Source organism: Pangasianodon hypophthalmus, chromosome 28 (assembly GCF_027358585.1).
Source record: "Pangasianodon hypophthalmus isolate fPanHyp1 chromosome 28, fPanHyp1.pri, whole genome shotgun sequence".
Taxonomy (NCBI): Eukaryota; Metazoa; Chordata; class Actinopteri; order Siluriformes; family Pangasiidae; genus Pangasianodon; species Pangasianodon hypophthalmus.
In genome coordinates, this window is record NC_069737.1 from 596,049 (window position 1) to 620,077 (window position 24,029).

A 24,029-nucleotide genomic window follows, 5' to 3' on the forward strand; every position below is an offset into this window, starting at 1 on the left:
TACATTTTAATAGAATTCATTATATATATTACTAAATTATGAAAATAAAAAATACATAATATTCTACATTATTATTAATTATTATTATTATTAATTTAATAACAATTATAATAAATTCTATTAAATATTACTGATACATATGAATATTCTAATTAGGATATTATTATTATTTATAAAACATTATTTTTATTCTGAATAATTTTATTGATAATGAAACATTTTATTGAAATATAAAATTATATTTTAGCTATGAAAGAAAGCAATATTAGTAAATATAATGTTATTATATAACTGAGAGCCTGATGCGAGACTTTAAAAGGCTCGGATGTGTTTGATTAGATATAGAATAGAGAATAGAGTTATAAATAAATAAATTAGTGGTAAATAATTTCTATAATATTATGATGTAACACATCTGACCATGTCCCACTCGGCGCAGATGTAGGGTCCGGGTCTGAGGATGACCAGCAGGCCGAGGTCCCGACATAGCTGGAGGAAATATTCCAAATCTCGATCTCCGCTGAAGTCGTACAGACCCGGCACGGGCTCGTGGAAGTTCCAGGGAACGTACCTGCGGAAGGAACGCCGATATAAACAGCGGCACTGTGGCTAGAATTAATCAACTCTGCTTCACACTGAATGTGAAATTATATCTGAGTTTAATTAAATCTAACTGAATTTCATTATAAGGCTTTAAAGCAGAATTAAACGTCGTATTTCATTTGAAAAGAAATCAAAAAGAAATACAAAAATTTAATGTTTGGCAGCAAAAAAAGAATTAAAATTAAAATGAATTCAGATTCAAATTAAATGTAAACAATTTCCACTGAACTTATACCTGTTCATTATTAAACTGAAGTTAAATCTGAACTTTAAAACTTTATACACAATTTCAGAAGAAAGAAAGAATTTTTTTGCAAAATTTAAATGACACAAACATCCCTGCTGATAAAATAAATCAAACCTAAAACACGTGTAGACATTTTGCTTTTCATGTACGTGCATAATTCTGTAACTAAAGCAGTAGAAATAGTTAACTATATACATATATATATACACATACATACAGTTCTGTGCAAAAGTCTTAGGCACGTGCAAAGAAATGCTGTAGAGTAAAGACGCCTTCAAAAATAATGAAATTAAATGTTTCTACATTTAAAAAAATCCTATAAAGAGCAGTAAACAGTAATAAATGAAACAAAGTCAGTATTTAATGCGACGATCCTTCACTTTAAATAAATAAAGCAGTATCTGAGGTGCAGTGTGTGCAGTTTTATAAGGAAATGAGCTGGAAGTGTTACTGAGCATCTTGCAGAAGCAGCCACAGTTCTTCTGGAGACTTTGACTGTCGACTCGCTTCTTATTTCTGCAGCGAAACCCAGCAGCCTTCATTATGTTTTTATCTGAAAAGTGTCTCTTATGGAATCTGCTGCTTTCTTTACTGACATACAAACATTTTTCTGTAACATTTCATTTTGTGCTGGAAAACTAATGTTTGGAATCTAAAATGTTTTTGTACTGAATCAATAATGTAGAAGTCAGAAAATAAACATCTATAACAAAGTTTGTACTAAAAAAAAGCCAAGACTTTTGCACAATACTGTACTGTACATATATATATATATTGTTTATACAAAAAAAAGTATAAACACGACCACATCCTTGTGAAAGAAGATCAAGTGACTTCTGAGATAGATAGATAGATAGATAGATAGATAGATGTGAATAAGACTTTGGTAGTGAGTGAAAGGGGAAGTGTGAGTGTGCGTACATCTGGACGGCGTTGAGTCCAGCCATGTACATCTTCAGCAGCCGGTCTTTCCAGTAGAGCCTGGGGATCCTGCTGTAGTGAATACTGCCGGAGACGTAACGGAAATATTCTCCATCCTTCAGGAAGCTGTTGTTTTTATAATCCACCGTGAAACTCGGAGCAGCTAAAGAGAGCTAACAGACAGAAAAAACACAGCAGGACAAAATAATAATATCAGCAGTGTGTAAATCCTGTTTAACTAAAGAATTCATTAAAGTGAAGGTTTGTTTTGTGTGTGAATTTCTGCACATGTTCTTTAGAGCTCCATCAAAACAATGTTTTCATTTTAAGAATTTTAAGAAAGATTTAAAGTAAAACTACATCAGAACCGCGATCCAGAAGAAACGTGGCGAAAGCAAGCGGATGGAGCTCTCCGGATAAATAAAGCTCAGAAGGTCCTGAGCACATTTACAGCTTTCACTCAATCTCCATCTCAGAACGTAGTGGGAACGTTTGTTTTTAGTTCCTGAAATGTTAGTTCGTATAAAACCTCCTGAGACTATAAACGAACAAATCTAATACCACTTTGGTGGACTTCCTGTCATGAGATCATGAGAGAACGTTACAGGAACATTTCCAGAGGGTTCGATTGTTGTATCTAAACACAAACCTTTAGCAAACATTCCCTTGTCAGTTGTCAGTTCACCGAAAGTGTGTTAAAATTCGCAGAATGTTTCAGCAACTGCGCTGACTTAGAAATTTCTCACAAATGTTATGAAATCATTCTTATAAAAATAACCAAAAAAGGAACCAAATTCTAACGTTAGGAAACGCTGTGTGTTGGGTTTATGATGATCAGGAGCACTGTGGTGTAGATTAGTAATGCGTTAGAGAACAATGTGAGAGGAAATGTTTAAATAAATATTTACAGAAACATCTATTTGCCATATATGGTTAATAATGGGCGTGTCTGATTATTTATGCAAATACTCAGCCACACCCACACAAGGGTCAAATATTTATTTATTTATTTAATGTGTAAGAACAATTTTGGAGCTTTTTTTTTTCCCCAGGCAGTGATAATAAATAAAGATGCATATTTTTAATATTTTTAAAGACCTCAGTAAATTTTAAGTCTCATTACTTTAATTCCATTAATAACTTTTGAACTCAGTTTATGTATTTCTGTTATTTATCTTTATTTATTTATCATTAATGCTGTAAGATGAGACTGAGAGCATGCTATCATATTTATAAATCATATTTATCATTAACATTATTAAATGACGTCATATTTATTTTTAAAAATCTACTTTTTATTCGTCTGAGTAATAAATGATGACTTGAGATCACATGAGCCTCACAGGACCGCAGTGTGACGTCACGTTTATTTCTGCAGGAAACATTTCAACTTTCGGCTGCAAAACAAAAAGAAAAAACAAAAACGAAAACCAGAAAAAACTAATTTGCAAAAGAAAAAACAGTCAGAAAATCTGCTGAGAAACAAAAAGAAAATAAAACTGCTTTAATGATGAAAACTTTACAGAGATGAAAGACTTTATAAAGTTTTACAGTTTACAGTTTAGCTTTAAATTAAACAAATGCTGACAGGCTAAAATGTTAATAAATGTTAATAAATCTTTGTTTTGTTTCTGTCTGAAATCTAACTCCAGCAGTTCAGCGGAGCGGTGAGGGAAGTTTTCCGCGCATGCGCAGTGAGGACACTAGAGGAGCTGAGTGCTATAGACAGACTTACAGTAAGAGGGAAGAGAGTAAAGCAGAATAAAGCTCCGGTTCCGGACACAATCATGACTCCTGCACCGATCAGACCCTCAGACTCTACACACACTTTCAGCAAACCCGGGCCGGAAACACACTTTCATCACGTGACGTGCTGCGCGTCAAACCGACCACGTGACCAGGCGTGAGCGTGCTCCTGGCCGCTAGGTGGAGACATGCGCACCTCGTCACTTCCGCACTGCTGCTTCTTCTGCTTCTTCTTTCCACGTTGAGTAAACACACGGAGCTCTGCACGTGCATTGGGGTTTCGGGAGGACGGTTCGGTTCGGCTCGTTTCGGCTCGACTCGGTTATTCGAATAAAACCCCTGAAAACGTTCACGCGCAGGAACACGAGCCATGTCGACCAATCAGGAGAGCCAGCCTCAGCCCAGTGCACGCGCTCCGGTACCGACTGAGATCAGCGATAAAACCGAAAATCCCGATAAAATCAGCGGAAAGGTTCAGAACCAAACCCCGGGCAGAACCATGATCCCGCTGGGAAAACCCAAATCCGGCCGGGTGTGGAAAGACCGCAACAAACAGAGGTACACACACTTCCATCTTCTGCTCCTTCTTCTGCTCCCTCTTCTTCTTCTTCTTCTTCTTCTTTTACCTCATCTTTAACTTCCATCTCTAACTTCCATCTCTAACTTCCATCTCTAACTTCCATCTCACTTCCATCTTTAACTTCCATCTTTAACTTCCATCTCTAACTTCCATCTTTAACTTCCATCTCTAACTTCCATCTTTAACTTCCATCTCTAACTTCCATCTCTAACTTCCATCTCACTTCCATCTTTAACTTCCATCTCTAACTTCCATCTCACTTCCATCTCTAACTTCCATCTCACTTCCATCTTTAACTTCCATCTCTAACTTCCATCTCACTTCCATCTTTAACTTCCATCTCTAACTTCCATCTCACTTCCATCTTTAACTTCCATCTCTAACTTCCATCTCACTTCCATCTTTAACTTCCATCTCTAACTTCCATCTCACTTCCATCTTTAACTTCCATCTTTAACTTCCATCTCTAACTTCCATCTCACTTCCATCTAACTTCCATCTCTAACTTCCATCTTTAACTTCCATCTTTAACTTCCATCTAACTTCCATCTCTAACTTCCATCTCACTTCCATCTCTAACTTCCATCTCTAACTTCCATCTCTAACTTCCATCTAACTTCCATCTCACTTCCATCTCTAACTTCCATCTCACTTCCATCTCTAACTTCCATCTCACTTCCATCTTTAACTTCCATCTCTAACTTCCATCTCTAACTTCCATCTTTAACTTCCATCTCTCACTTCCATCTCACTTCCATCTTTAACTTCCATCTTTAACTTCCATCTTTAACTTCCATCTCTAACTTCCATCTCACTTCCATCTAACTTCCATCTCTAACTTCCATCTTTAACTTCCATCTTTAACTTCCATCTAACTTCCATCTCTAACTTCCATCTCACTTCCATCTCTAACTTCCATCTCTAACTTCCATCTCTAACTTCCATCTAACTTCCATCTCACTTCCATCTAACTTCCATCTCTAACTTCCATCTAACTTCCATCTCTAACTTCCATCTCACTTCCATCTTTAACTTCCATCTTTAACTTCCATCTCTAACTTCCATCTCTAACTTCCATCTCACTTCCATCTCACTTCCATCTTTAACTTCCATCTCTAACTTCCATCTCACTTCCATTTAACTTCCATCTCACTTCCATTTAACTTCCATCTCACTTCCATCTCACTTCCATCTCTAACTTCCATCTCTAACTTCCATCTAACTTCCATCTCACTTCCATCTCTAACTTCCATCTAACTTCCATCTCTAACTTCCATCTCACTTCCATTTAACTTCCATCTCACTTCCATCTCACTTCCATCTCTAACTTCCATCTTTAACTTCCATCTTTAACTTCCATCTAACTTCCATCTCTAACTTCCATCTCACTTCCATCTCACTTCCATCTAACTTCCATCTTTAACTTCCATCTTTAACTTCCATCTCACTTCCATCTTTAACTTCCATCTCTAACTTCCATCTCACTTCCATTTAACTTCCATCTCACTTCCATCTCACTTCCATCTAACTTCCATCTCTAACTTCCATCTCACTTCCATTTAACTTCCATCTAACTTCCATCTCTAACTTTTAAACTTTAATCTTTAATCTCATTTCTCTCCTGCAGCTCAGGGGTGTGTGATTAACGGAGTAAACGATCATCGCGATTATTTTTGTTCGATTCTGAAATCACGTCACAAAAATTCATAATCACTCTGTTGTGCTCATTTATACTCTATTTATATTTATCCATTTGCATTTCCATTTTTAAATCCTTGTGTGTGTGTGTGTGCGTGTGTGTGTGTGTGTGTGTGTTCTCTGTATGCACCTGGGGTCTGAGAGTAACGTCATCTCGGTTCTCTGTATGTGCTGAACATGTGGCAGAAGTGACAATAAAGCAGACTTTCACTTTGATAATTCAGGAAGTAGAGTTAATTATCTGTTTATTTCACTTTACATCTTTCTGTTCTGAGTGAAATATAAATAGTTTAATATTTAATATTCCGGACATTTCCAGCCTCACACTGCCGTGTGTAATAACAGCACATTGTTTATATAAATGTATAAAAGGTTTAATTTCAGCTGCTCTGTAGGAACATTAACACTTTATTAATGATTTTAAATGATAAACAACATTAGACAAAAACACACAAACAAACAAACACACCATAACAGTGCAGGTTAATAACAGGTTAATAACACACTCATGCGATCATTATTGCCATTAGTGATTAATTGATTAACTTTTGTGCTTAATATGTGATTATTTTTTGATAATGGATTATAAAAAGATAAAGCTTGACGTTTGCGTCGCAGTGCTGCATGCGGAGAGCAAAATATCACACAAGACACACAACACATCTCACAATATTTCCCTAAAATGATTAAACACTCAGCTCCGATTTCTTCACTAGACAAAAAAACCTCATTTTTGACCCACAGCTTCAAGTTTATTTCTAAAGCGCGTGTAGATCAGCAGCTCACACTGAGCAGAGCAGCGTACAGCAAAACCACACACCAGATAAAGACGCGTAATCAATACATCAGTATCGCAGAGCACAAACATGCAGCCAGTGGGTTTACACAGCGGTATCATGTTGTAATGGTGTGTGTGTGTGTGTGTGTGTGTGTGTTGTAGGTTCTCGGCTCTGTTGCGTGATAAACCTCTGCACAGCTCCTGGCAGAAGAAGATGGAGGCCAAGAGGGAGAAGGAGATGGTGAAGCAGTACCACCAACAGCTCAAAGACAACAAGGCCAGAGAGAAGGAGGTGTGTGTGTGAGCGTGCATGTTGGTGTGTGAATGTTAGCGTGTTGGTGTGTGTGAGCATGAGCATGAGCATGTGTATGTGTGTGAGTGTGTGTGTGAGTGTGAGTGTGTGTGCGCGCATGTGTGAGCATGAGTGTGTGAGCATGAGTGTGTGAGCATGAGTGTGTGAGCATGAGTGTGTGAGCATGAGTGTGTGCGAGTGTGTTAGCGTGTGTGCGTGTGTATGTGTGTGTATGTATGTGTGTATGCGCATGTGTGAGCGTGTGTATGTGTTAGCATCTGAGTGCGCGTGTTAGCGTGTGTGTTAGCGTGTGTGTTAGCGTGTGTGTTAGTGTGTGTTAGCGTGTGTGAGTATATATATGTGTGTGTGTGTGTGTGTGTGTGTTAGCGTGTGTGTGTGTGTGTGTGTATGTATGTGTGTGTATGCGCATGTGTGAGCGTGTGTGTATGCATGTGTGAGCGTGTGAGTGTGTGTGTGTGTGTGTGTGTGTGAGCATGTGTTAGCGCGTGTGTGTTAGCATGTGTGCGCGAGAGTGTGTGTGAGTATATGTATGTGTGTGGGGGTGTGTGTGTGTGTGTGTGTGTGTGTGTATATATGTGTGTGTGTGTGTGAGAGTGTGTGTGTGTGTGAGAGTGTGTGTGTGTGTGTGAGAGTGGTTAAAGTACAGATAGACGTCATAATCAGGTGTAAGACATCAGATCTGGAACAGTAACATGTCGTGAGTGAACTCTACCACAAGGTGGCGCCAAAATCAAACCTGTGTGGCTGAATGAAGGCGTTAATCGAGTCCTGTGTGCTAGACTTGAATAATATTTGCTCCAGATACGTTCGAAATGTTTTAAAAAGGTGTGAACAAAAGATGGATAAAAATGTTTTACAGGAGAAGAGGAAGAGACGGGAAGATAATCTGAAGAGACGAGAGGAAAATGAGAAGAAAGCAGAGATTGTTCAAGTGGTGAGACTCACACACACACACACACACACACACACACACACACACACACACACACACACACACACCTACAGATCTGTAATTTCTTGTAGAAAATAGGAGACTGAATTAATATTTTCCTGGTAAGCCACGCCCACACAAGACGGAAAAAATGTGACCACTGTATGACATTTAAGCTCCGCCCACAGAGTTATCAATTTCAGGCCATGTCGTGATCGTGTTATTATTGTGTTACTGAGTTATATAACATTCGGTGACGGATTTCCCCACACTGCTGTCACTTCAGGGAAATTCACTATCATTTTACTGACATCTATTTAAAGTCAGAGTTCCTGTCATCAGACCAAATCCCTGATTAAACTCTCTCTAGATCAATAAAATGATTCGACTCATCCTGGACTCCGATTCTACAGATTTAGTGTTTTTTCTGTAATATCACAAAAATATAACATTTCTGATTTGCTTTGATGAAATTTTTTTTTCTGTAGCCAAATCTCCATCTTTACACCACAATTAAAAAAATATTATTCCTTCTAACGCTACCTCATTCCCACGTTACCTAAACAACGAGTTTAAAGGAAATATATATCTACAAATCATGACATCTACATTGTTCTTGCTCCAAATTGGCTCCGTACACTTTCCACAGTTGTATGCAAAAGTTTAGGCACCCCCGGCCAAATTTTATTTATTTCTCAAGTGAAAAGAAGTAAACACAGTCTGATCAGCAAAATATGTATTTTTAAAAAAAAACAAGATTTTTGTCAAATGTTGATGCACATTTACTTTATATTTGATGAACTTAATAAATAGGAAATATAGTAATTATGGTATGTGCAAAAGTTTGGACACCCATCCAGTTGTAAAGTTTCAGAACTTAAGTTAATTGACTCATTAGGACTCGTTAATCAGGTCAAGAATTGTCATTAGGAATAATAATTCCAGAGTGTAATGAATTCTGTGGCTCTTCAAACCTTGAGCTAACACTCATCAACCACGTGCTCCTCTGAACAGCTGACTGACTGCTAACTGATGCCTACAAAGCAGGAGAAGGCTTTAAACAGATATCAGAGCACTCACGATTTCCACTGTTCGAAATGTCATTAAGAAATGGCAGTTAAGGAACTGTGGAAGTCAAAGCAACATCTGAAAGAGCAAGAAAATCTTTCAGATGGAGCTTCCTGTATGCCAGGCAGAACGGCAAAACAAAACCCCAACATGATACCAAGGAACTGCAGGAAGGTTGTTCTGTTCTATGCTGCAGTGCTGCTTTCACAAGCATGATCTGCATGGAAGAGTCATCAGAAGGAAATTTTTCCTGTGACTTTATCACAAACGTGAATGTCTGATGTATGCAGAACAACATCTAAATAAGCCAGAGGCATTCTGAAAGCAAGTGCTGTGGACTGACGAAGTAGAAACGAACAGCTTCGGCAACAATCACCAAAGGTAAGTTTGGAGGAAAAAAGAAGAAGAGCATGGAAGTGGATCTGTTATGCCTTCTGTGGCAACCAGCGGCACAGGAAACATTACACAGGTAGATGGAAGAACAGATTCCAGTGAATATCATCAGATTCTGGAGGCACAGTGAGTGAAGAAACTGAAGCTGAAAAGAAATTAGTTTCTACAATGATCCAAAACATACCTTAAGATCCACCATGAGCTTCCTGAGGTCCTCACAATACCCTGACCTGAACATCATTGACGCTCTGTGGGTGAATCTTAAACATGCTGTGCATAAACTGTACCTTTCCATGTTACTGAGGTGGTACCTTTATTTTCTGTACCTTTAATATGTATTTTTCACCTGGAAATGTGGATATAGTGACCCCGAGGTACATAAATTACCTTTTAGAGTAAAACTATGTAAAAGATACACACTAAAGGTACTAAAGGTGTTTCTCCCAGCAACAAGGAAAGGTGCTTTTTAGTACTTTTTTTTCTTGCGTGTATAATCATCACACCTGTTAACAGTAGACGTGAGCGATATGACAAAAATATCATATCACGATATATGAAGACATTTCTACAACACACCTGTATCACTGTGTTTGTTTGATAAACTGCCAGTGAGTTTAATTATATATTTATTTGACATCTACAAAAATAAATAATTTATCACTGTTAAAGTGGGAAAATAACCATTTTGTGCAAATTTGTAACATTTTAAAAATATAAAATATGAGTCAGTACATAATCTTATCATCTAATCAGAGTTTGTAATTGTTATAAAAAAAAACAAAAAAACATTGATTTATCACAATGTTGATATTATGTCATCGTATCGCTTGGCCCTGATCTAACAGCGTTTTCCAGACGAAGGAAAGTCACCGCAGGGTTTTTAAAAACAGAAAAAGAAAAACAAAACGTTCTCCAAATTGCTTATTCTTCTTCACTTCCTGATTCTTTTTTTTTTTTCTTTCAGATTCGCAACACGGCCAAACTGAAGCGCATGAAGAAGAAGCAACTGAGGAAGATCGAGAAGAGAGATACGCTGTCGGCGCTGCAGAAAACTCCGCCCACCGTCAAAAAAGCAAACAAAGGAGAATAAAAGATGAAAAGATGAACTAAAGACATTAATGCCTGTGATTAATTTCACTTTACGATGATGTATAAAGACTGCACACACACACACACACACTGGAGGTGTATTGTAAATAACTGTGTGTGTGTGTGTGAGTGTGTGTGTGTGTGTGTGTGTGTGTGTGTGAGAGAGAGAGAGAGGGACAGGATGTCAGTAGTTTCCTGGTAGACATCAGCGGGGGTTTTTTTTTTGTGAGGTGTCCAAATGTAAACAAGTGGCATAAAACTTGGTGCTTTCCTGTGTGGCTTGATTTCATCTTGTGCTGTTAAAACCTTTTGCTTTCACTTTCTCTAAGAAACAGTCAAAGCTCCACCCTCAAAACTGTTTCATTTTGTTTATCTGCAATCACATGATTTATAAGCAAGTAAAAAGTAACCGAGTGGCGTGATGAAGTTTCCTGTTATCACCCTGAAGTCCATTAAAATTTTTTATTTATTAAAGACTGTCATGTCGTACTTTTTATCTGTTTACTGTTACATTTAATATAGAAACAAGTTCCTGTTCTCACTTATGTTACAGCAGCTATAAATAATCTTTCCCTCACCGAGCTTTTCTTTTTTCTTAAGAAAAAAATCACAGCTTGTTACGCATGTTACCGAGAAACCACAAAGAAGCGTAAACTCCTCTGTCTTGAAGATGTCGGAAAACGTAACGTTACAGCTTTACCTCTGACTGTTACAAAGAGCTGACACTGGAGACTCCTTCCAGAAATGTTACAGAAACACATTTCTCCTTACAGAAAACTTCACCAGATCAACGATTATTATTTGAATCTGTTTATTATCATTGAAGCGTCCGCTGTACACGTCCCTGTGAATGAGCTGTTACTATAGAAACGATAACGTATTAGTACGAGCGCATTAATATAAACCTGCGCTACTGTCACAGCTGCTGTTATAGAACATTAATCAGCACCTTCTGACTAATCAGAATCCAGAATTCAGCAGTGCTGTGGTGTAACTACGATATATAACGTTTATAACATGCAGAATGTTGATTCTAATCCACAACTGCACCATTGAGACCAGTGATGTGATAAAGATTCTTCCCTCGTAATCAGAAGGTTGTGAGATCAAATCTCAGGACATGAGCGAGACCCTGATCTGCTCATCCTTATGATTGATTTGTGAGACACTTTGGATAAAAAGCACTGGCAAAACAAATAAATGCGAAGTATAACAAGTTCATCAGAGAGAGCTACCCAGTTCCCACAGCACTTCTGTTTGCTTTATATCAATTTCTCATTCAGTAAACTTGTAGCTCAGGTTAGCTGGTTAGCTTGTTGAAAACTCTCATTAGTTCTGACTGATTTACTATTACAGGAATTCAAGGAAAAAAAATAAAATAAAATCTTGCACGCTGCAGCTTTAAACAGTTAATTTCCCGCATTGGTTAATAGACTTGATTCATCAGGGGATAACACGAGTAGCAGTATTCTTTCAAACTGCAGGTTTTCTTTTGCACTATTCAGATGCAGGAAGTCACTTTAAACAAATTCAGATCACAGCGGTGGAAAACAGATTGTGTTCTTTATTTACACTTTTATGAAGCTTTTGCTACTCGGAGGAGAGACGAGTTGATCTGACCTCGGTATTTCCCTCCTCCCCTTTTATACTCCACAAAATGATATAAAGACAGCAGACAGATCAGCGCACAACAGACCTTCTGAAGAGAGAAGATGTCGACTGCACAAGTCTGCTCTCCTCCGGTATGTCATATGTGTTTATTTCAGCACTTTTTCAGTATTAGTGTTATTTAGTGTTCAGTGGTTTTACAGTTAATGTAATGCAGACTCTCTCAGATTTTTACTGTTGTAGCATATTTTCCTGTTAGAGAAAATCAGGGACACTCTTTAGCTTTATAACTGTTTTTTAGATTCCAGATTAAAGGCTACAGGCTTCTTACCTGCTGAAACAGAAAAATATATATATATTTTTGTTTTCAATATTATTCATATAGATCTGGTGTAAGACTTATTTCTTTTTAATTACACCTTCTTCCCATTTCTCTCTCTCTGACTTTCTCTTTCTCTGTCTCTGTCTCTCTGTCTCTCTGTCTCTCTCTCTCTTAGCATTGCTGTAGTTTGCCAAAAGCTGATCCTCCTAAGGTTAACCCTGAGCCCAAACATCATGCAAAGTTCAGTCACACCACTCACAGCTTTCTAAAAGTGTGTGATGATGCCCCAGGATCTCCTCAGCCTGAGAAGATTGATGTCACTGTCTTCGATCCTTCTAAGAACATCCGCATCCCGTTTACCCTAAAGAGCACAGACACCACTGACATGCTGAACGAGAAATACCTGCAGATGAGGCCTGAGCTGGTGGGAACGCTGAACCTTGCCTACAACGGCAAACCAGTTCCAGGGCAGAAGACCCTGAGAGAGCTGGGGGTGAAGCCCGGGGCCGTGTTCATCACCTTCCAGAGATGCGTTGGAGGATAAGAGACCGGGCGTCACACCTCTGTCTTTATCTGCAAAATGAATCTGATCTCTTTTCACTTCTCTCACAAACTTTATTCTCAGGTCACTCAATAATATGAATACACACATACATATACTGTATATATACACACAAAAATCTCATATCATTTGGTACAATATAATTTTAAACCACTTTTATTTACTTTGCATTTACTGTAAGTCTCTGTAGGTTCATCACATTCTGGCTTTAAATTTTACAAGTTGAAATGAATTTGCTGACCGTAACTGTCATCACATTTACTGATCTTTCTGTTTTATTACATATTTTTTAATCTCATATACTTCTTAAAAATTAAATAAACTTATTAAAGAATTGTATAAACAGAAGTGGTGAATGTTTTATTGTTTTTTCCCATTATTTAGCAGCCTTAATCACTGCACAGAATGACAGTCTGTTATTTATACTTACGCTTTCATCCAGACAAAGTTATAAAAAGTGCAAAACTTGAGAAGACACAGCGATATATGAGGCATGAGATCATCTGTAAGGATTCCTGACCTGAGAGAGACTAACGCTAGTATTTTGTACCAGTGCCGGATAGGTATAGATTACAGAAAGAACATTTCAATCCGAAGCCATACAAATAAATAAAATAAAATTATAGGGCACAAATAAGGAAGCAATACAAAACTGAATTAATGCGAAGGTAAGTGCAGAGAAAATGAGAATGAGGTGCTAACCCTGATACCGTCTAAAGAGGAAGAAGGTGTTTGGACTTTGGAATGAATGGAGATGGAGGCTGTTCATCCTGCTGGATGAAGCTGAGGTGGTCTTCAAGAAAAAATAGATATGATGCATTAATTCATCCCTCCCTAGTAACTGCTTCATCCTGGTTCCAGCTTTAAATTAGTAAAATGTCTAGAAATAGGTTTAACAATCTTATATTTGTTGTATTGTAATCTTATAATAGATCAATTTGGCTTTATTCAAGATGTTTTATCTTTCTGTCATTTCTTATACTGAACTAAGTTCATTACAATACGAGTTCTTGAACTTTTGGAAGCCTGTTTAACTGTAAAATAAATTCCACACACGCGTTCGATACAGAATTATTTCATGAAAATTATTTAAATGTGTGTAATTATAGTTTGGATATTTGTTGGAACCAGAGAAGTTTTATTTATGAACATTTCACACACACAGCACATTTTTTATTAAAATTCTAAGATTTAAGTTGACATTGTTTATACACCAACTCGTTTTTAAGTTCTCGAGGTTTGGATTAAAGGCAAGTGACAAATTAAACAGAGTAATAATTATAGGAACGTAATAATAAATAAAACGGCTGCTTGTGATTTCCACCCCCTGGCTATGCTTCATCGACCCCTGGGGTCCATCAGTTTATGAATCGCTGCATTCGAAAATATCGCACACAGGCACAAAACAAAACAAAAAATAACATTCCTGTGCTCATCTCTTCACTGAAGCAGAGAGATTTTGCACCATGAGTGTGTTTAGATCCCAGAGAACAACACACCAAGAGTCCTGAAGATGAAGTCCGTGTTTACGCTTAGAACAAAGCGTTCTTTAAAGGTTCCTCAGATACTTAATGGTTCTTAGCCTCCAAAAAGACCTTCTCTTGGAACCCTTTCTGATAAGGAAACACTCTGCTGTGGGGCTCTATGTGGAACCTTTATAGGTTCCCCCAGAGGGACAACCAAAGAATCATTAAAAGATCTAAATTATCTAACTGAATATTTTTGATCTCAGGTGTGTAGATAATGTGGTGCGAACTTGAGATGTACAGACCGACACTGAAGGATCAACTGTGGATATTATATACAGTTGTTGTTGTTTCTCTTTCGGCTGCTCCCGTTAGCGGTCGCCACAGTGGATCACTGGTCCGCGTGTTTGATTGGCACAGGTTTTACACCAGATGCCCTTCCTGATACGACCCTTCCCAATTTTATCTGGGCTTGGCACCGGCACTGAGAGCGCACTGTTGCATGCTGGGATGGGGCCCCTGGCCAGGAATCAAACCCGGGCCTCAGTGGGTAGAGCGCCGAGGCCTAACCACTAATCCTCCAGGGATCTGGATATTATATACAGTAATTACTGATATTCATGTTTACAAATTCTCTCCGTAGACATTTTTACAAACGCAAGAAAACGTAAATGTGTCGGTATCAGGGTGCTAGTCTTGGGATCACATGGTACTGGATCGAAAAGAAAAACAGTGAAATTGCAATTTGACACTTGTCTGTTTATATCACTTCATCTCTAATCTATTAACAACAAAATTATTCAAGAGATTTCAAATCAAACACACAAGACACAACTATGCACTGACATTACGTTTTGCTCCAAAGCCTCCTAAACAGATTTAAGGTGCTTTCAGGGATAATAATAAGATTAAAGCGCTGCTTGCTGCTGTTGAGTTTGTGCTGAATATTTCCTGCTCAGAGGAGGGACGGAGTTAAGGGACTTTCCACGTGACTACTATATAGATACAGCAAAACTCACACCAGAGCAGAAACTTCCTGAGCTTTCACACACAAAGAAGACATCAGACTGAGAAGACAGAATGAGTGCAGACGTGTGTTCTTCCGAGGTACTGTGAATTATTTACACTTGTATAGACAGAGATATTTCTCTTACACTAAAGACATGAATGTTTCACTAAGAGGCATTCACACTGCAATAAGTGTAGAATTAACAGTGTAGAATTAATAATTTACAAATGTGCTTTTTTCAGAGAAGAGCAGAAAGCTCTATAGCTCAATTTAAATCCACATTAAAATCCTCCAGTGTCAGCGCTTTGTAACAGTCAGAGGTGAAGCTGTAAGTTTAAGTTTTGCGAAATCTTCAGGACAGAGGAGTTTACGCTTCTTTGTGGTTTCTCAGTAACATGCGTAACAAGCTGCATTTATTTTGTCTCATTAACCTTAAGAGAGAGAATAACGAGAGGCTGGTGAGGAAATGATAAGTTTTCTGACGTTCAACCACATTACCTGTAACTATAAATGGATAAAAAGTACAATGTGTCGTTCTTTAAATAAACTGTAAATTGTTACGGTAGAAGAGGAATAAAATACTTGGTGATGTGCTGTTATACGAAAATAATCAATTTTGGAGTAGTGACAGAAACTCCGCTTCCTCACACCACCCCAGTGATGATTATTTTCCTTTCGCAGCACCACACATAGTGTTTTATTCTTTAAATATCTGGTTCATGGTCAGTGTTTTCACACACCTTTTCCCAACTCTCTCTTTTGTAGTGTATAGACTATATCTACCACTGGACGCCTGCTGAGGAGCCTGTACTCTGCCCTGAGAACCAACTTTACGAAAAGTTCAGTCACACCACTCACAGCTTTCTAAAAGTGTGTGATGATGCCCCAGGATCTCCTCAGCCTGAGAAGATTGATGTCACTGTCTTCGATCCTTCAAAGAACATCCGCATCCCATTTATCCTAAAGAGCACAGACACCACTGACATGCTGATCAGGAAATACCTGCAGATGAGGCCTAAGCTGGTGGGAACGCTGAACCTTGCCTACAACGGCAAACCAGTTCCAGGGCAGAAGACCCTGAGAGAGCTGGGGGTGAAGCCCGGGGCCGTGTTCATCACCTTCCAGAGATGCTTTGGAGGATAAGAGACCGGACGTCACACCTCCGTCTTTATCCGCAAAATTCATTTTCCATAAAATCAAATCTGTTTTCACTTCTCACTCTCTGAAAAATAATCTTAGGTCTATTTTAAAATAAAACAGGGTAAATGTCTTCATTGTGTTCAACCCTTTTAATTATTCTGGGACAGGAAATTAAAAAACAATACTACAACACACACTAAACAGGTCACTATGCTCATATCTACAGTGTAATATAATTTCAAACCATTAACATTTAGTTTGTAGATAGGTCTATATATTTCTATATCTCTTCATTTTTAATTAAAAACTTTTGTTAGTAATTTGTTAGTTTCAGCTGACTGTAATTATCATTTATTTTACTGATCATATTGTTTCAATCTATTTCTATGCTTTTGTTTATTCTGATATCTTTATGTACTCCTTAAAATAAAGTAAATAAAATTTTTTCTGTGAACATCATTCTGTCATGATTGCTGTTTTACTTTATGATTTTAAATTAATTATTAAATTTATTTCATTGAATAGCCTGCTTTAGACCCACTACAGATATAGATCTAAGCAGTATTTCTTATAACCCTATAAGAGAAAGTGAAAGTAAAGTCGATTCGGCATGTTTATGGTGGTTTGGTAAATTCAGGGTGGTTTCCAGCAGGCACATTTCTTCCGTCTGTGTTCCTGATGGTACGATGCCATGCATGCAATCAGATCTGAAGTTAGAAATGCATTTCCTTTAAATGCTCCACATGTAACAAGAAATAATAAGTGCTAGATAATGAATGCACAAAGATGCACTATAAGGCCAGAAGTATGTGCACCCCATGACCATCACACCTATATGTGGTTCTTCCCCAAACTGGTGCATTACATCACTACAGTTTCCCTTCACTGGAACTAAGAGACTCAAACCTGTTCCAGCATGACAATGCCCCTGTGCACAAAGCGAGCTCCATGAAGACATGGTGTGTGAAGGTTGGAGTGGAAGAACTCGAGTGTCCTGCACAGAGCCCTGACCTCAACCCCACTGAACACCTTTGGCATGAACTGGAACACCGACTGAACCCCAGACCTCCTCGACATCCCAACATCAGCGCCTGACCTCACTAATGCTCTTGTAGCTGAATGAACACAAATCCCCACAGCCACGCTCCAACATCTAGTGGAAAGACTTCGCAGAAGAGTGGAGCTCATTATAAGAGCAAACACAGGGGAACCAGCTCCATATTAATGCCCATGGTTATGGATTGCGAACACACAGGTGTGATCAGGTGTCCACATAGTTTTGGCCAGAGGGTGTAGATATTTTTCACTAGATTTATTTCTGTTGTGACCTGCTGTATTTTTGCTGTATTGTTTGGACATCTTGTGGTTAACTGACATTAACCAGGCTAAGGTTAGGTGATTCCCAGAACTGCTGCAGTTTCTCTTTCAGTTGCCAAACACTGTCACAACACAAGTAACGTGATTTCATGGATAAACTCAATTCGAGTGCACCATCAGTGCAGCAATCCTTAGAGCACCTGTTTTGTATTTGTTTTTCATTTCCACTGAATGATTCTGTTGCTATTACATGAAGGTATTATATTGTATATACAATATAGTTAGTTCCACCTTGAACACTCTGGGCTACTGAAACATGCTATTGTTTATCATATGAACAATATAACAATATATAAAATATATAATCATTTTTGCTCTTTCACACTGTGTGTCTGCAGGTATCAGTAAATTCAGTTTAATAACAACTTGCTATTACTATAATCTCTCGGATAAAACTGTTCAAATATATGATGTGTTTTTGAATATAACATTTTAAAACATATAAATCCTTATAGATTGTGTCACTGTCATCTTTATTATTCATGCTGTAGTTTAAAATTAATATTTTTAAATAGCTGTGGTAAGAATGAGCTGTAGTCCCCATTACTTTTAAAATGACTTATTTGGCTGGTTGTAAATAGTCTGACAATTACCTCAGCTCATAGCTAACTAGCTAACTGCTAATCAAAATATTATGAAGGTATTGAGGCGTTAGAAACTGCACAATGACATCATCAATCCTGGAATTAAATTTAGATTAAGAGTTGTCACTGCAGGAGAGATGGAGTGTGCTATAAGGCATTATAACAGCTCACTTGCGCCATCTAGCGGCGACATGTCGCACCTGTAAGGCAGCTTTAAGGCAGACAAACAGTTTAATAAAACTAGCCACAGCTTACAACAATTACACTGCTTTAGCTTCTAAAAATAACTCTAGATAATATAATAATACAATAATATAATATAATAATGCTGCTATGACTTATTTCCGTGCACACTGAAATACATCACGAAATCTGGAACCAAAAGCCCGAGTTTTAAACTTTCTGCCTTTAAGTTGTGGGAAATTCGTGTGGACGAGTTCAGAGGTCGTGATTACGACGTGCTGCGTGTTTATTTACGTGGAAATGAGAAGCTTTTGTTTTAATTCTTTCTTTTTTTGTATCATTATCTGTACAACCTACAGCTGCACTGATCAGTAAACATGCAACATAACATTAGCACTTAAATCTCTCCTGTAAGCTTCATATACAATCTTTCTGCATATAATCTTTTGATATAATCTGTTTGTTATTGCCACGCCCCCAACTCGGAGACAAAATACGACTTCTCCAGCTGTACTTACGACACTGTAGTGGTGCTCAGGTGCTCACTTCATAATTACACAATCAGCTGCTCAGCTTCTAGCACAGGTACAAGCTACAGACATGTCGTGGTCACGTGACCTATTAATGCTCAAGCACACCGGGTGTGGCCACGCCCCCTATGACCAGCTTTTATAATAAACGTCACAACAATTAGTTTCTATAAATAATATAGTGTGTGTAGCTTTACATCATTAATGACAAAAAACAAAACAAAACAATAATTATAGTAATAGTCGAGTTTGTATTTATTAATTAATTAATAATCACATAGAATACTCTTTATTCTAGCATCCAAACATTTAAACAATTTAAATTTGGCCCATAACATGATATAAGCATATAAATCTCAGTGTTCCATATTTAATGATTTATGTGTTACTTCACTGCACACAGGAAGGCTGACTGTCGAGTTTGGCTTAAATATTCTGACACTAGATGGAGATATTTTACTTCATTACAGTTAATTCTCACTGCAGTGTTATTATGGTGGTTTTCACTCTGATGAAAGTTGCAGAATGATTAAAAAAATAGAATTAATTCTGCTTGGATGAAGGATGACTTCTTTATTTTAAACATTTTTTTTTTACTCAACACATCAGTTTTGAAATAATGCGATAAAAACTCAGTCTTTATATTCATATATAATATTTTTGTGCATGTGTGAAAAGTTAAATGATCTGATTTTCAGACCAGGAACATTCAGAAAATTTTTTTTTTGGTAAAACTATGAATATTCTGTTGTCAAAGCAGGAAAGGTTTTTATAGTAATATTCATGTATGTAAAATTTTTTTTCATATTTGATTCTTCATGTGAATTACTAGACAAATAATGGATTAATCATCATAAACGTAGAGTGTAAAATGAGAAGCAGTGTAACAAATATTTTCATATTTCTATCTGTTTTTATTGGCTGTAACACACAGGGCTCGGGAACAGAATAACGTCCATGTGCGAAAGTTTATTAAACAGTCGTGACTCAACCTGCATAGAAGAATTTTCTTAATCAGAGTATGATGTAATCCATCAGGTCAAAAGTTAAATCAAAGTGATTAATCTATCAAAGGCCTAAGAATGACTTTGAAGTGCATTTTAATCATGAAGAGAGTGTGACTTTATGTTAAATCAGTGTTTAAGCGTAGTTCTAATCAACTAATTAGAAAATAATTTTATAGAGAATGTTTGTGTGTGAATCAAGGAAACTAAGACAAACTGATTTTGCGTTTCAGTCCAGGATTGTTCTGTCCTTTCTCATGGGAAAGTGCTTTTCTCCACCTGAAGACCTGAAGTTTGTATCTTTTTCACCAGTTTATTGTTTGTGATTTCTTGCAGTGCTTTGTTAAGGTTGTGAAGAAATCATTTTTTTTAATAAATAAACTCACGCCACAGTTAAAGAGAAGATGACTGACAGCGACAATGAAATAATTGGCGAGAGGTCATTGAGATCATTGTATCAGAGGTGTATAAAAGCATGAGCCATGACTATGTAAACGAGATGAACTGCAGATATCTCTGCTTTGTTGGTGTTTTCAATAAAGTCTGATTTTTGGTAAAACCCTTTGACTTTGAAAAGTTATTTTTCTTTTATTTTGGACTGAGAAGATTTGCCACGACACCTGCAGTATTTATTCTGTCATACTGGATAAGCTGAGGATGTTTAAGATTAATATATTACATTAACTTTATTTACATTAAACATTTTCCTTTCCATATTTTGCATTCTGCTGCCATTTCTTCACATGGTCACAAATGTGGCTTAATTAACAAATGAAATATATATTTAAACCTGAACACTCATGACTCGGGTGTTTTTGCCCCCTGACTTCTGATTTTCTACTTTGGCAGCTGCATTTGTCATTAAGTTCAATTTGAATATCTGTATTAAGACCATTGCCTATAAATATCCAATAAATATAAAAAGGTACATACATTTAATCAGATTTATACTAATTTACACACAGAGCAAAACATTTACATTTATGGCATTTGGCAGACGCAGTTATCCAGAGGGACTTACTTTGAAGTCTCTATCAATAAACACATCCTGATACTGGCTCTCTAGGTCACAAACTAAGAATATCATCAGATCAGAAACTCTGCTGGGGAGGTGAAAGGCAAGCACTCAGACAATACAATTTTTTAAAAGTGCTAATTTAAGTACTTTAGGCAGAGGTAGGTCTTTAGACGTCATTTGAAGACTGCCAATGACTCAGTTGTTCAGACATTTAGGGGAAGTTCATTCCACCACTGAGGCTCCAGAACAGAGAAGAGTCTCGATGCAGGTCAGATGGTGGGAGCGGTCGAGCAGTGCTAGAGGATCGGAGGGAGCGTGGTGCCGTGCGTTTCATGAAAATTCTTATTTAATCACAATGGTGGCGGGAAAAACTTGTAAAAATAGTGTAGCATGAGTGAATTAATTCCAGGATTTTATTTCTCAAAATTATCAAATTATTTCTTCTTTAATCTTTCAAACAGTTCCCAGCACTTCCACCTTTCTTTTCACCTCTTAACATTCTCTTAACTTTCTTTTTAACATTAAACAGGCCAGATCTATCAAATCACATTAGTAAATATATTTCTAAATATTCGTTAAACATGTAAAATTATTTTTAATGATCATTTTTTTCATTCTTAATCTAAAACATTTGTCTTTTCTTCCATTGACTTGATTCAGTTTCTGTGAAAATGGCTCTGTCTTCTGTTTTTCAATGCATGGTGCGATGGAGCTGATATTTCAGATTAAATCAATGTACTTTTCCACATGCCAACATAGTAATAAAAATACCTTACTGGTAACAGGAAGTGGCACTCATATAGCACACATTTTATAGATTTTAGATTACACTTACCTTGCGTTGTCTTCAATGATACTATATTATGATATTGTGCAGCTGATTGATGTTGCCACACCCTTCGGTGCTTGGACCCGCCAGTCGCTGCTTGCAGCTATATATATATATATATATGTATATATATATATATATATATATATATATATATATATATTTGTTTGTTTGAACTCAACCATGAACTTCTGTTTTCTAAAATATAAGCAGCCAAAGAAAGGCGACTTGTTCTACCCCACAACGTGAGCAAACTCCACATTGGCTGCGCTCCAGGTGTCAGTGTGTTTGTCTACTCACCTGCATTTTTAGTCGTCAGTCATAATACAGCAGTGATCTTTTCTTCACTGATGACTCACTTTAAAGGTCATTCACAAAAGAGAGAGAAGAAAGAAGGGAGAAAGGAGGAACAAATTTTCTGTAGCTGTGTCTACATTAATGCACATTGGTAGGGCTTTGTCATGTTCTCATTTAATTTTATTAATTTGTTTCTGTTTCCTTAATGTAATGCTGCAACCCACTGTACTCAGAACTCGGAAAAAACCCGACCTCTGACACGGAAAAGTGCAGTGGAAAAGTCATTTAACTCGGAATTCCAGGTCAAATCAATATTAGTGAACATTATTTTTCATTATTATTTTTTTATCCCACAGTGCTGTTGAATTCTGGATTGTGATTGGTCAGAAGGTGTTGATTAATTTTCTATACCAGCAGCTCTGACAGTAGTGCAGCTGCAAGTCACAGGGTTATTTATAATTAATGCGCTCGTTCTAATACCTTATCGTTTCTATAGTAACAGCTCCTTCACAGTGGACAGCGGATGCTGTATAATAAACAGCCTCCAGGGTCAGCGCTTTGTAACAGAATCAGAATATTACAATAATGTCCACTTTTGGGTTTTTATCCTGAATGGAAGCTTAAGTGTTAGGATAAACTTTATAATTCTAACGTTATAAAGGAAATTATAAATGTCCTTTTATAAGTTATAAGGGTATTATAACGGAAAACACTGCTCCTTCTCATCAGAGTAGATATGTTTCCTTCATACTTTATACTTCTCGTACATGTGGCTGATTTTTCTCTTTTGGTATTTCCCCATTCCAGTTGTTATCTTGTGTGCAGTCACTGATTTAATCTAATGTTAAAAAGGTTTCATATTTGGTTTATGAAGACACAACAAATGCTTAAAATAAAATCATTGTTTAGCTAGGGTTTTTATTTATTTATTTTTTAGGAAAAGGAATTTTAATGTGATATTTCATAATTCATAAACCTCCAGAGTACATATCTACATATCGACATATCATCATTTCATTCCTGCATAAATTTTATTACTGAAAAAAACCCATTTATCTTTAGATAGACAGAGTTCTCCTCACGTTCTTCTCCTCAGCACAGGGAATTTACAATCACATGCAGAAGATTTCACTCTGCAAGACTGAAAACTGGAAAAACTCCAACTCATTTGTGTTAAAATGTGACTCCACAGCCATGTGATATCCATCTGTCTCTGTGTCTATCTGCACATCTGCATTTTTATCCTTTAGGCATAAACGAGCATGATGTCCTGATCTCTGTGTCTATCTGTACGTCTGCATTCTTAACAAAAGTAAAAGCTGTGACGTTTTTTTGTAATTGTGACTTAAGTTATTTAAAGATTATTCACCTAAGACAGAGATAAAACAGATTAACAGATACAAAATGAATTGTTTGTAAATTTATAAAATTATCATTAGGCAAAAAAGTGCCAATAAAGGGAATCAGTGTTTTAAAATAGATTTTCAGTACATAGTGTTAAATTATGTTGTGTTAGGATGAGACAAAGTGAAGACAGTGTCTCTTATATGTGTCTAAAAATGTATCTCAAACACAGTTCCGCGATTTTATTACAAAACAGGATGACAAAGAGTAGTTCTGGAAATTTCACGAGAAAAACTGGTCTGGAGTTTTGTAAAAAAATAAAAAAAAAATCTACTTATCTTCCAATCTACCATGTCTTGTTGCGGGGGTGAAATCTTCACGGTATGTAC

At 37.0% G+C, this 24,029-nt stretch overlaps 3 protein-coding genes across 4 annotated transcripts in view; 2 read left to right on the top strand and 1 right to left on the bottom strand.

The window, feature by feature from the left end:
- The window catches only part of glb1 (galactosidase, beta 1), a 29,357-nt gene extending 10,107 nt beyond the window's left edge, over nucleotides 1-19,250 (bottom strand). The window contains exons 1-3 of one of the 2 annotated variants that reach the window (XM_053231026.1): nucleotides 19,137-19,250; nucleotides 1,772-1,944; nucleotides 421-571 (exon numbers count right to left, since the gene is read on the bottom strand). In XM_053231026.1, coding sequence (XP_053087001.1) covers nucleotides 421-571; nucleotides 1,772-1,803 — 183 coding nt within the window. In that variant the 5' untranslated portion in view covers nucleotides 1,804-1,944; nucleotides 19,137-19,250. Of the gene's footprint in view, nucleotides 1-420; nucleotides 572-1,771; nucleotides 1,945-3,506; nucleotides 3,683-19,136 lie in introns of those variants that run through there. The other variant, XM_053231025.1, reaches the window with a different exon arrangement.
- Nucleotides 3,751-10,841, top strand: ccdc86 (coiled-coil domain containing 86). The gene is made up of 4 exons (XM_026910821.3): nucleotides 3,751-4,075; nucleotides 6,736-6,865; nucleotides 7,746-7,820; nucleotides 10,243-10,841. The coding sequence occupies exons 1-4, from the start codon at nucleotides 3,888-3,890 to the stop codon at nucleotides 10,366-10,368; spliced, it is 519 nt and encodes a 172-aa protein (XP_026766622.1). The 5' UTR covers nucleotides 3,751-3,887; the 3' UTR covers nucleotides 10,369-10,841.
- LOC117596368 (uncharacterized) lies at nucleotides 11,864-13,162 on the top strand. The gene is made up of 2 exons (XM_034301263.2): nucleotides 11,864-12,109; nucleotides 12,473-13,162. The coding sequence occupies exons 1-2, from the start codon at nucleotides 12,080-12,082 to the stop codon at nucleotides 12,839-12,841; spliced, it is 399 nt and encodes a 132-aa protein (XP_034157154.1). The 5' UTR covers nucleotides 11,864-12,079; the 3' UTR covers nucleotides 12,842-13,162.
- Nucleotides 19,251-24,029: the final 4,779 nt, after the last annotated feature.